Below are 13528 nucleotides of genomic sequence, written 5' to 3'. Positions count from 1 at the left end.
TATTCATTTGTTTTTTTGCACGAAGTTTTAGAAATATTAGTATTATATTGAGGTGTGGTATGAATAAAGTAGAAAACACTAAAATAATCTTATTAGTATTGTGTTATATAAAAGGAATGACATTTGTGTAATATATTGTAAATTGTAGGGGTATTTTTAATGTTAGTAGAAAATACAGTTACTAAAAAAAATTGATACTTTGCTATGGGACATACCAAAATAGAAAAATGGATAGATTATTAAGGGATGGAGGGAGAACATATTTTTTTACGTAAATGATAGTATTTTAATTTGAACAATTTATGATTCCACTTTTGCTTTATTTTATTTATTTTCTTTTAATTCAATACATTAAAAATTAACACATAAACACATTATTTATTAATTAATATACGATTTTATTATTAATTATTTTTTATATTTTTTTAAAAAGTAAACGAAGTTAATAAAAATTTAATTAAATACTATATTGTTTAATAGTAAAATTCTTTTGTATTGTTCGAGTCATAAGCTAGTATAATAATATATAAAAATGGTGGGGGCAAAAAAAATAATTTAAAAATAGAAAAAATTCAACTTTATCAGTTGTCAAAGATATATATATACTAGTTGTAACTTGTGCTATTTAGGAGTGTTTTATATGATAAAGTATACATATTATTCAAATAATTAGATATCTAAAAATAATGCTGCCTTTGTCATTTAATTATGTGCTCGTTTTTCTTTTTTGGTTGTCATTCAAAAATATTTTCATACTTTATTTAGTAAAAGTGTACACCAACCCTTCTTAATTTTTATCCCCAATGTTCCCATATATTTACAAAAAATGACACTCATCAAACACCACTAATTACAAATCCTAAAATACACTTTATAAATTAATAACCAAAATTAAATTTAACCTTACAAACCTAATTAATTTATACCCACCCAGCTATTCATTAACCCACCCAACCGTTATTTTTCGTTTCTCGATCTCTCACTCCATCGTTCACCTCCATGGCGATTTAGGGCTTCATCCTATCGCGGTCGTTCGTGATTTTCTGATCAGTTTCAAGTTGTTCGCTTGTTGTCTTTGTTGCCGGAATCTTCTCTCGCACTTTCCCATTGATCTCATGGATGAAAATTCCGATTTAATGTCTTTTGTGGAAGAGAAAGAAAAAATCGATGATTTGCGCAACTCTTACCTTGTCGACGCCAGAAACGGCGAAAAGGTGATGAAGAAGGCGAAGTTGGCGGTGGGTTGGTCGGATTCGTTGTTGTTTTCTACTGGGGGGTTCGATTCTCATCCTTCATCACAAATGGGTTTGTTCTTGTGCCCTAATATTTTTATTTGAACTGATTTTTGGTTTCGCTTAAGGAAGAACAACAATAATTAAATTTTTTGTTTCTATTTCTTGTGATTTTTGTTGGAAGGGTATGATGGCAATGGATTTGGCCCCTATCTTGTGGGTGCGATCGATTCGGATGAAGTAGTGATGGAAACTTTAGAAAATATGGTTCACCACAATATTGATACTCCTCTGGCTGGTATAATTCTTTTACCCATTACTGATCATGAAGTTGATGTTGTTGCTGCTCCTTTGCTTGATAGTCCCCCGTATACTGATAATTTCTCGAGAATTTGGGGCCCTTTGAGAGGGCCAAGACACCCAGAGTTGAGGGATCTCATTGTGGAAATGTACTTGATTTGGGTGCCTAGTGCGATAATTCTACTTACTGATGTGGGGTATGTTTAATTAATACATTCTGGGAGAGGGCTTTTTTGTGCATTTGTTGGCATGTTTTCAGCAATTTGACCGAGATAAATGAAGCTTCTATTTGATGCTTGAAAATATCGTACTTTGTGATGATTAATGCCCATTGAATGTGAAGGATTTGTTGGTTAATTAAGATGCAACCCCATCTGTTGCCCACAATTGAAAAATTGTTGTAGGCGGCTTTTGGCTTTTTGCATCATTAATGGACATATGTTTTGTTAAGTTGCTAAAGTGGCATTATGTCATCAGCATGCCTTTAGGCCTGTTTGGTTGCCTGAAGGATGATTATTTTCAAAATATTCTCCAATTCAAGTTTAAAAAATCAAAATGGCAAAACCTTTCTGCATTCATCCTTGGACGTCATTCATTAATTTAGTACATACAAAAATTCACAAAACAATCAATACATTGCATTTTCTAACTCAAAATATAGCTTTGGCAAAAAACTAAAGTTTTCATACCTTATGTACTAAGCATTTCAGACATAATTTAGCATATAACATTTTATACATCAAAAGATTTATATCTATTCCACTTACTGATTCATTCTCGGGCAACCTTAGAAACTGTAAACCATCTTTGACAACTTGTTCTTCAACGTCTAAATTTTTTGGAAGTGTGCCTTCACGAATCATTCTCTCTTTGTTCATGTGTGTGAGTTTATAATTGTTATTCCCATTGCATTTTATAATTTGTATCATAGAGGCTTGCAAGCTTGGAAACACATTATTCAAAGTTGTGTGAGTTAGCCCATCAAAGCTCAATTGCACGTTACGTGCAAGGTCATCCACTGTGTGTGATGATGTTTCTATTTGTAGGCTTTGTATTGCCGTAAACCAATCTAGATCGTTGATGTTAAGATCCGGTGAGTTAGGGGGCTGGCATACAAGGTGGATATTGAATCCATCAGACTGTGCAGCTTCTCTAAAATCTGGATCGTCATCTTGAATGTGGCTTTGCATTATCTTGTTGGATATTGATATTTTTCGATGCTAGACTTGGCCACTTTGCTTTTATTGCTGGTAATACCTGAAATGCATGTTCAAAATATACATGACATTTATGTTAGTGTCGGTGTAAAATGAAAATATGTTGTTGCATGTATTAAAATAAATGAATTTAAAGGGCTGTCTCATTTTTCACTATATGATGAATAGCTGAAAGTGAATATATATACCTGGTTTATAAGACATTCTTTTGTGACTGCCTTTGTGATAGTGTCATTTGGTTTGGTCTCAAGAGTGTCTTTCAGTCTGTTTTTGCTATTTCGTCGTGTTGGTTCTACTTTTGTGAAGGGAAACATTCCCAATTTCCCATCAAAAAGTAGCTCCCCATTGGTTGAGTATAGAGGTCGACTAAAAGCACATAAGAACATAAGTTTTGTGATAAATTTCTTACTCTTACATGATCTATAAGGGTCGGATTCTTCAGGGGTAAGATAGTACCTATCATGCTCTTTTGTGATATAAAACCATTTCTCATCTATATGCACTACATTGTCCATGCATTTGAATGTGAATTTCTTCTCTTCTTCTTTGTAAAATAAAGCATTCAAACAAAATTTTAGCCTACATAGTTTGTTGCCTATGGTTAACTCGGGATGTATAGCTACATTGTCCATGCATTTGAATGTGAATTTCTTCTCTTCTTCTTTGTAAAATAAAGCATTCAAACAAAATTTTAGCCTACATAGTTTGTTGCCTATGGTTAACTCGGGATGTATAGCATTGCTATGTGACCTAATATGCCCCTCTTTCACCCAGGTTTGAACTACATGCCTACTTACATGCATCTCTTTCGCTATTCTTCGATATGTTGACCATTTCTTTAAAGGAATGTTTTCAAACATCACGAGATCAAACCTTTCTTTATCTGCATGTTGTGACCACACAGTTTTTTGGAAAACAATAGGTTCACCCTTACTAATTTTAACCTTACTAAATTTAACCTTACTTGCCCTCCATATGCTAGAAACTGTACTCCTCGAGATCGCTAGCATTTTTGCGCACTCGTTGATCCTTCTTCGTTCTAGCTTTCCGTCTTTGGTGTGTGCGAGAAGAAATTGGGCCACCAAAGTTTTTGTTTCAGCTTTCAGATTTGAAACCTTTCTCTTTCCTCCTCTGTAACTTCTAATGGAAAGATCAGATTTTTAGTAGAAAGATTTTATGAATGGTTGATTTGAAAGTGTATTTAATGCAAAAATGTTGGGTATTTATAGACTGGTTTTGGCTCTTAATTTTGTTGTATTTTGGGGGGAACTTATTTGGCATTAATCCATATGTTTGGGAAATGAATTAGATGGTGATTTTTAGAGGAAAATTTATTTTGTTGGCATTTAAGATCCTAGTGTATTCTAGGCTATTTTTTGCTCTTAATTTTGCTACATTTTGGAGGAAAATTTTTTCACTAATATAGGATTGTATATTGTTAAAAAAAATAAAGTAAATCTAATTTTACTGCGGCTATGGAATAAAAGATTTTCTTTTTCTTTTTCATTTTTTTTTGTTTGAATATAGAAAATTTAAACATGTTTAATATAATTAAAAAATTAAGTATTGTAATTACTTGTATCACTGTTTTATGTTATACTATAAATGACTATTTTGCTCTTGTACTTTAAAAGTACAAAAAGTCAAAAAAGTATATTTTTACATTAAAATTTGTGTCCGGTCAAATGAGCGCAGAATTACATGCCGAAGAGAGTAAATATTATATATAAAATATCTACTATAAAAAAGTTTTTTGGTCGCAATCTAAAAGATAAGACATGTGTAAGTTAATATTAATTGTCATATTTATACAAATAATTATAATTTTATTTTTTTTGTTGAAGTCAATGTGTAATAAAATATTACTACGATATTGATCATTATGTGTAATAAAATGTGTCAATTTTATAAGATTTTATTTTGCACAAATATGTCATACATCATTTAAATATATATATATATATATATATTAATATGATATTGATCATTATAAATATTTATTGTTGAAAGCAATATGAGGTAAAAATAATATTATAAATAATTATTAATATTACTTACTTTTATTAAAATTATTAACAAATTAAAATTATTTTTATACTTTTAGAATTTTTGTAATCAATATAATTAATTCAATATTATTTGGATATTTGATTAAGTATCAAATGGAGTATTAAATTTATAATACTCTCTCCGTCCCACCGCAATTGATATAATTTTTATTTTTGAATGTCTCATAACAATTGATATATTTCTATTTTGGATAAAATTTACTAAATCAAAGCATACTTAAAAAATATAAATCCACTTAAGTACATAACATATAACATCATAAATCAAGTAGTCAAAATTCTTTTATTTTTATCTCTCTCCTAAAAAATAAAATAAATATTTTTATTTATATTTAAAACTCCACATCTTTTATAAAAATTAATTTATGTTAACTATAAATAAATAAAAGTATTTTTTATTTACTTGTATTAAATAAAATTTTATTCTTTACAAAATGATATCCATATTGCACATATTTTTTATTGCTATATAATTTTTAAAATATTTGAATATATATTTTAATTTTTTTAATCATTTATATTAAATTTACTTTAAAATTATCAATATTATTAAATATATAAAAATAATATAAAATAATAACAACTTTAAAATATTCTTACTTTAAATACCATGTCCTTACTTAAAAGGTTCAACTATCATGGGACGATGGAAGTATTCTTGATCTAAAAGCGAAAATATGTGTTAATTAATATAAATTTCATATTTATAAATACTAACTATAGCTCTTTCTTTTATTGTTTGAACCAACTTGGAATTATAATTTTACAAATAATTATTAATATGATCCACTATTATATATGAATTAATAAATAAAAAGATTCTAAATTTTATTGAGTAATATGATATTGATAAATGATAACTATAGCTTTTTTATTTTTTAGTTTTTACTTTTTTGCAGAAAACAAATATGGGAAAAAAAATATATTCTTATAAATAGTTATTAGTATGTTTATTATTCATTAGTTCCACCTATTGGGTCCATATTACTATTTTTGTCTGTCTTAAGTCACCTTTTTTTTTTAAAAATAATTAAACACCTTAATCTCATTTAAAGTTTATAATTTATAATTTTTTTAAAATTTTAATTAAACTAATTAGTTATCTTAATCTTAATATATAATTATTCATCTTATAAGATAATTATTTTTACTAATATATTTTTAATTATTTATTAATTATATTTTTTTCTAAATTTTCGTGTCTACAGTAACCCGGACACGATAGCCGAGACAGAGTATTATATAAAAACGAATTAGAATAAAAAATGATTTAAAAAAAATTAGTAGTATGCAGGATGGATTATATATTTCTTAATTTTCAAATATATATGATATGATTTATATTTAATTATGATTTAAGTATGAATTTATTATTTATATACTCCCTCCGTCCTAAATGAAATGCTTCTTTGTTTTGTAGTAAATTAGAAGTAATAATATTTTATTGGTTAATTAAAATGTGTAAGAGGTTTTGACATTTTTATCCTTTGACTTTAGTAATTGTATGTGCAATGGTATATTTATAATTTAAGTAAAAGTTAAATGATATTTTGGTATTAGTGTATGATTACTTTTTCTAAAATAAAAAAATATATATATTTTTTAGTGTGGCGGGCGAAAATAGGAAAAAATGTATTTTGAATTTGGACAAGAGGAAATATAATTTCTTTTGACAAAGATAATAATGCAATTTATATTATTAATATATATTTTCTCTCTGTCCCATTTAAGATGTTATCTTTTATTTGAGTACGAGAATGTAAGTAGTATAGACCAGTTCTTTATATGATAGAAGCAATAACCATTGTGGTAATAATTTATGAGGCAATAAAAGTCATATGCAATGCCTTTACGGTAAAAGGTATGGACATATAAAAATTTATTATTGGAAGTGAGAAAATTAGGCTTGTCATGCTAAACAGCGAGATAACGAAGTCAAGTTGTTTATGATTTGCTGAGGTGATACAACCACTTGAAATAATATTTTTTAGATAGTGGTTGTTGTAATCACATGACAGGGATAAAGTCGTTGTTTTAGGAGCTTGAAAAAACTTACAAATTACAAGTAAGGCTCCAAGATGATAAACAAATGCAAGTTGAGGGCAGAGGCATCGTTGAAGTCATGAATGATCAGAGTAAATTCATCTATGATGTTTACTTTGTTCCTACGTTTTGTTCATATGTTAACTCAAAATTTATTGAGTGTTGAGCAACTCATTGATAGTGAATATGCCATCTTATTTGATAATTTGTCATGTGTAATTAGACATAAACAAAATATTTAGATTACGTGCATCTACTTGGCTTGAGCTTATACATGTAGATTTGGTAAGACCGATAAAAACAAAATCTCTCGACTGGGGAAAGTTTTTTTTGTTGCTAATAGATGATTACATTCAGATGAGCTGACTTTATTTTCTAGAAGCCAAGTCAAAAATATTCGACATGTTCAAAAAATTCAAGGCTCTTATGGAAAATCAATTCGAAAAATATGTTAAGGTGTTGCGTACAAACAAAGGTGGTGAGTTTTTATCTCATAAATTTTTATCAATTTTGTGATGAGCATGGAATACGAAGAGAATTAACAACCCCATACACTTCGGAGAAAAATAGTGTTGTCCAGCGTAAAAATAGAACAGTCGTGCAGATAGCAAGAAGCTTGATGAAACCCAAAGGACTTCTAGATATTTTTTAGGCTGAGGCAGTAGCGACAACAGTATATTTGCTAAATTTTTCTCCCACAAAGGCTTTTTTGAATCGCACGCCATATGAGATGTAGAATCGAAGGAAATCGAGATTAAGCCATTTGAAGGTATTTGGTTGTGGTGCCTATGATTTAGTTGATGCATCTCATCATAGAAAACTTGATGAAAAATCAACAAAATGCATTTTTATTGGCTATTGTTCACAATCTAAAGCCTATAGATTGTATGATCCTGTTGCGGACAAAGTTATCATAAATAGGAATGTGGTTTTTAATGAATAAGCAAGCTGGAAATGAGATAACAATTCAAGGAACGCTCTCGCTAGAGTTTTCGGTGAAAAGGAGACCATTGGAAGGGACATACAGCAACCGCCTTCACCATATTCTTCAAGCTTGTCATCACCATATTCACCTAGATCAGAAGTAATTATGATGATGAAAATCCTCGACTCAGGTTTCGATCATTTGATGGTATATATGCAAACTCTTATGCTATATTTTTAGGTGATCCTATAACCCTTCAAGAAGAAGGGAAAGAGAAAAATAGAGTGCAACAATGAAGGATGAAATCACCTCAATTAAAAAAGAATAAGAATTGGGAATTGGTATATCTGCCAGAAGGAAAAAAAAAAAAAAAAACCAATTGAAGTTAAATTAGTTTTCTGAACAAAGTAGGGAGTTGATGGCGTTGTTCAAAAATATAAGGCGCGACTTGTGGCCAAGAGTTATACACAATAGCAAAGAGTTAATTATGTTGACACTTTTTCTACCGTCACACAATTTGAGACTGTGAGAATCCTTCTAGCAATGGCTGTAAATTTAAATTGATTGATATAGCAATTTGATGTGAAATCAGCATTTTTAAATGGTGATTTAAAGGGGGAGGCTTATGTTACTCAGCCCCGAAGGATTTATAATTGAAAGTAATGAGGAGAAAGTCTACAGGCTGCACAAAGCCTTGTAGGTTAAAACAAGCTTCGAGTGTATGGTATGAAAAGATAGATTCCTATCTTTGTGAAAATTGATTTGAACGAAGTAAGAATACATGAAGAAGCAAGGTAAAAATGATTTTCTCATTCTTTGCCTTTATGTTGATGATATGATTTATATGGGGATGATATGATTTATATGAGTTCATCTCCTTCTGTCATTGACGATGTTAAAGTCCATATGACGACAAAGTTTGAAATGTCCGACTTAGGCAAGTTGCAATATCTTTTGGAAATGGAAGTGAAGCAATATCACGATTGAATTTTTGTGTTTCAACAAAAGTATGTTGTCAATTTGTTGAAAATGTTTAATATGCTTAAATGAGAAGTTACATATTGATGATGGTTATCAACAAGCAAACGAGAAACAATTCAAAAGCTTGATTGAATGATTGATTTATTTGATGCATACCCATGAGACATTGCTCATCACTTTGGTGCTGCAAAAATAGTGTTTATAGTATGTTGCTAGAACAATCCAATTTAGATTATGGTATAGCTATGCATCTTATTTCAAGTTAATCGGTTATACGGACAGCGATTGGGCATATTGCTTGGAGGATAGAAGAAGCACCTATGCTTACGATTTTAGTCTTGGATCTGGTTCGATGTGTTGGGGCTCAAAGAAGTAAGAATCCACGGCACTTTCAATGTCTGAAGTTGAATTCGTAGCAGCGACAACATCAACTTGTCAAGCAGTTTGGCTATGTCGTATTCTTGAAGATTTACTCAAGTCCAATCTGAACCAATGGAAATCTTTTGCGACAATACTGCAACAATTTCTATGTCGAAGAATCCAGCCTACCATGGAAGGACAAAGCACATTGATATTCGAGTACATTTTATTTGAGATCTTGTGTTTATGAATTTAATAATTTTAAAGTATTGCAGTACACATGAGCAAGTAGCTAACATCATAACCAAGTCACTTCCTCGAGATAAGCATGTTCACTTCCCGTCGAAGTTTTATGTTTGCTCTTTTGAATCAAGAGGGAGTGTTAAGATATGATTCAAAATTAAATAGCATATTCTATAATTATTATTTACTACATTCAGTTTTAAAAGACATATTTTATTTATAATTATTTCATGTTCATTTTGGATTGTAATTCCATTAAATTAGGATGCATTTCTACTTTAATAGAAACATGTTTTGAAGTTTATCCACTAGAAAGCAAGCCCAGCACATCCCCTGTTCTGTTCTTGGTCCTCGGATTCGCAACAATAACACACCTACTCTTGTACCGACTTTTAGTATATAAATTTTGGATGAGTGTTAGCTAATCCACACTCAATTTTGGTTAGCTGTGAGTTCTATGTTTGTTATTCATTTTATAGCAAAATCAATCAAGAAACAATAAATTATTCAAGCAGATAATGAAATCCAAAAGACTAAAATAAGATCCAGCAACAATTTGTGCAAATATATATCAAATTAATCTTGCACAGAATATGCAGACAGATCATTCTCAGGAGAGAAAATTGCAATAACTGGTGGTAATAATTGAAATAATATCGAGCAAACACACGCACATATATATATATATATATATATCTCCTTGTCCAACTTTTTGAAATTAAACACATTTTCTTACTCTGTTTCGGCGAGGAACTTTTGCTTGGCCATGAGATTATAATCGTTAGTCCAAAATTTTAACAACAAGTCCATCATTGCCGAGGCTTTCCTGTTCCTCTAATATGTTTTGAGCTGAAAAGGCGGCGGACTTGGAGCAATACTCCAACTGAATCAACTTTAGCGTCGCAATTTCTCCAATATCCAAAGGTATTTCATTTAGGCTTGTTAGTTCATGAAGCAAAAGTTGTTCGAGACGTGGGAAATTCGCGCTATCCGCATTCCAGTTTGCTAGATTAACCTGTTTCAGGTACAGGTATTTCAAGCTAAGAAATTCCCCCTCGACAGGACTCCATTCAGCTCCATCGAAGTAACAATATTGCAATTTGAGCACTTGAAGCTTTGGTAATGAACCGATCGCGGTCATATTTTCCCAAAATGCGCAGCGATATAAGGACAGCTTCTTGAGGGAATGGGGAAAGGATATATTCTGTAGCAGCCTCTTTAGATTCTTCCTAGGACCGTAGAAAGAGCAATACAACGATTCGAGCTTCTGCAAACAGCCAAGATTATGGAGACTATACTGAGACCAGTTTTCATTCCTTGTAACGTAAGTAACATTCATTTTGTTTATATCGCGAATTTTCTTCACAACCCCTTCGTCGAATCTGAAGTTCTTCAATCCCTTTAGTGTCCACAAATTCTCAAGGACAATCGAAGGATGTTGTCTCTGTTCATCGAGCGGACGTTCAGGGACAGAAGTTTTCTCAATTCTTACATGATGAATTTGAGGCGAGGTCCAAATGCTAGATAGTTCATCGCATTGATATTCGATATTCTTCACAATGAGAACTTGTAGATTCCTCATGAGGTCGAACGAAGAAGCCAATGTTTGAGGTAACCTTCTTTTCCCGACACAATCAATGTACCTCAAGTTAACAAGACTAAACAAAACATGTAAGTCGCACTCAAGCCTCAAATTGAAACTTTCATCGATCACAAATATTACCCTCAACAGTCCGAAAATAAGGGACCTCAAGATTCTCGACAACTTCTTATTTGTTCGTAGCTCGGACAAAGAGTAAAATGATTCTGATTGCAAGTACTCGAAAGTATTGGATCTCAAGATCATGGATAATACCTTGTAGTCACTTACAATGAGAGACCGAGGATGTGATTTCAATAGCAAGGAATTAATATTCCATGGAAATTCTTTCTTGTTCAGCCTAATAGAAATGCGACGTTGGCTTGTCATGTTTGGTGGATTGTCAGAGCTATTCGCTCTTACGACACAAAGAAAGTTCCGTTTTTGAGCTTCCCGCAAAGTGAGCTCCCTCAAAAGATCATGAACGCCGCAAGATTTTACTTTCCCACGAGATCCCCATTCATGAACCATTATAAGATTTCGATCAATAAGATCTAACAAATATTTCTCAGCTATTTCTTCAAGCTTCATTCCTCGGACCGGCTTCAAAAAACCCTCCGCGATCCACACATTTACGAGCTTAGATACACGAATCTTGTAATCTTCGGGAAATACTCCCATATAAAGAAAGCACGGTTTCAAATGAATAGGCAAGTGATTGTAACTCAAAGATAGTATTTTTGCACAATGTTCATCATCCTCTACATACGCGGAAAAGCTCGATAGTTCAGCAACATGCGCCCAATATTCTATAGTTTTGTCGAACTTCGCAAGAAGTCCTCCAACAACAACAATCGCCAGAGGAAGTCCTCTGCAATTTCGTGCAATCTTCTTTCCGACATCTAGTAATTCAAGAGGACAACTAGTTTGGCCAAAAACATTTTCTCGAAGTAAACTCCAACTATCCTCTCCATCTAGGTTCTTCATCTCAACTTTACAAGTGCTTAATTCATCCACAAGTTTAGAAAGCCTAGATGTCACCAAAATTCGACTTCCATCACAACAATCCGGGAATAAGCGTTGTACGATATTCCAAACATTGATACTCCACATATCATCGAGCACAATTAAATATCTTCTACCGAACAAACTCTTGTGCACTTGTTCCCCTAAATTTTCATTTTCTTCATGGTTTTTTTTTATACTCGAAAGGACTCTTTTAAGAACTTCGTCAACATTATACTCTTGAGACACCGTAACCCACGCACGAACATCAAAATGTTCTACGATAAGGTGATCTTGAAAGATGTTTCTAGCAAGCGTAGTCTTACCAACTCCGCCCATCCCAACTATAGGGACAACGGTCCGCGAAGGCTTCGAATCGAATGCTGTAAGCATGATCATGACTCGAGCTTTTTCATCCTCAAATCCCACCATTTTACTTGATGAAATAGTAGACATGGAGCTGCCAGGATGCAGATCTTCAATTTCGATCTTCTGTCCGTGCCGAGCACGTGATGAACTCCCTTCTTGGTCATCCAGTTTATTAATCTGCAGCTCCAACTCATTCTTGATCGAATCCATCTCTTGTATTACTGTACTCAAATTTTGGCATAAGATAGCTGACTCGTAGTCTCCTGCAGAGATATGATCTCCAGAAAGAACTCGATCGACCATGTAGGATTCGATGGCGTCTTCTGCTGCATATGCTGCTTCGGCAATCTGATTCTCGAAATGATCGGCTCCCTTCTTCGGCCCACTTTCGAGGAATCCGACAAAGAAATCGACTCTTTCTTGGAGAGCTTCGATGAGGCCTCCATCGTCGTCGATGGAGATCTGAGGGTGGCGTGGAGTCTGCTCGAGAGTGATGGTGTTTGTAAGAGATAATAGAGCTGCGTAAGCTGCTGCCATTTTGAACGCTATTCTTCTTCTTCTTCTTCGACTGATTTCTTGCCGTTGACTTGCTAAGACGGCATTGCACACAGTGGTTAGCTCTGGCGGCACTATAGAAGCTTTTGGCAAACTTTTGTAGTATAATATTTGATTGGCTTTTGGCAAACTTTTGTATAGATTATTAATATTGTTAAAACAATTGGAGTGGGCTTGTCGGCTGTGTTTAGGCTAAAGTTAGAAAACAAAATTTTGATAATTCATTTATTTAATTTTATTTATATGACACTTTTGAAACTTCTGAAATTATTATCTGAAGTAATTTTTTCAAAAAAATAATAATCAAATAACATCATATACATAAAGTTTTATTAATATACAAGATTTGTAAAGTTTCAGAACTTCAACAGTCTCTTTGTCCTGATATGGCTGCTGAAGAGTCCGGAATTCACCCGAATGTCTCTTCTTTGGATCTTCATCGATTTGTGAGGTGGGAGACTTGCATGTCCTTGGACGGTGAAGTTATGCCCTTTCCTCCGTCGTGTTGTGAAAGTCTCCAACCGCACTCATATTTTCATTTTGATTTTTTAATCTATGGTCCATAAAACCTGTGATATTTATAAGGGTGTGTGGTGAGTAATTTTAGCATGGGAGGAGAAGGGCACATTACTATTGGTCGTGGAGTTCTC

The 13528-nt window shown here is 32.3% G+C and overlaps 2 protein-coding genes across 4 annotated transcripts; one reads left to right on the top strand and one right to left on the bottom strand.

The window, feature by feature from the left end:
• Positions 1-962: 962 nt before the first annotated feature.
• Positions 963-9554, top strand: LOC127258958 (uncharacterized). Of its 3 annotated transcripts, none has more exons than XM_051286069.1 (3): positions 963-1305; positions 1417-1530; positions 9050-9554. In XM_051286069.1, exons 1-3 carry the CDS (start codon positions 1116-1118, stop codon positions 9181-9183), a joined length of 438 nt encoding a protein of 145 aa, XP_051142026.1. In that variant the 5' UTR covers positions 963-1115; the 3' UTR covers positions 9184-9554. The 3 variants fall into 3 exon arrangements, with proteins under 3 accessions (XP_051142026.1, XP_051142033.1, XP_051142018.1); XM_051286076.1 differs by lacking the exon at positions 9050-9554 and adding an exon at positions 3524-3716; XM_051286061.1 differs by lacking the exon at positions 9050-9554 and adding an exon at positions 3524-3716 and having other exon boundaries at positions 1417-1729.
• Positions 9555-9985: 431 nt separating this feature from the next.
• LOC127259250 (putative late blight resistance protein homolog R1B-16) lies at positions 9986-12961 on the bottom strand. Its single transcript, XM_051286449.1, has one exon. It carries the CDS (start codon positions 12858-12860, stop codon positions 10152-10154), a length of 2709 nt encoding a protein of 902 aa, XP_051142406.1. The 5' UTR covers positions 12861-12961; the 3' UTR covers positions 9986-10151.
• Between the last annotated feature and the right edge of the window lie 567 nt (positions 12962-13528).

This window comes from Andrographis paniculata, unplaced genomic scaffold (genome assembly GCF_009805555.1).
Source record: "Andrographis paniculata isolate CXL003 unplaced genomic scaffold, ASM980555v1 Contig14END, whole genome shotgun sequence".
In the NCBI taxonomy this organism is placed as follows: Eukaryota; Viridiplantae; Streptophyta; class Magnoliopsida; order Lamiales; family Acanthaceae; genus Andrographis; species Andrographis paniculata.
The sequence above is the reverse complement of the archived record's forward strand: the minus strand, read 5'-3'. Positions and strand labels throughout refer to the sequence as shown.

What these genes read in the sequence shown, in the direction of transcription:
- LOC127258958 (XM_051286061.1), top strand. Translation starts at nt 1,116, where the DNA reads ATGGATGAAAATTCCGATTTAATGTCTTTTGTGGAAGAGAAAGAAAAA. An exon ending in TCATCCTTCATCACAAATGG is followed by an intron (nt 1,306 to 1,416) that starts GTTTGTTCTTGT and finishes TTTTGTTGGAAG; the next exon opens with GGTATGATGGCAATGGATTT. An exon ending in ATTCTACTTACTGATGTGGG is followed by an intron (nt 1,730 to 3,523) that starts GTATGTTTAATT and finishes TCTTTCACCCAG; the next exon opens with GTTTGAACTACATGCCTACT.
- LOC127259250 (XM_051286449.1), bottom strand. Translation starts at nt 12,860, where the DNA reads ATGGCAGCAGCTTACGCAGCTCTATTATCTCTTACAAACACCATCACT.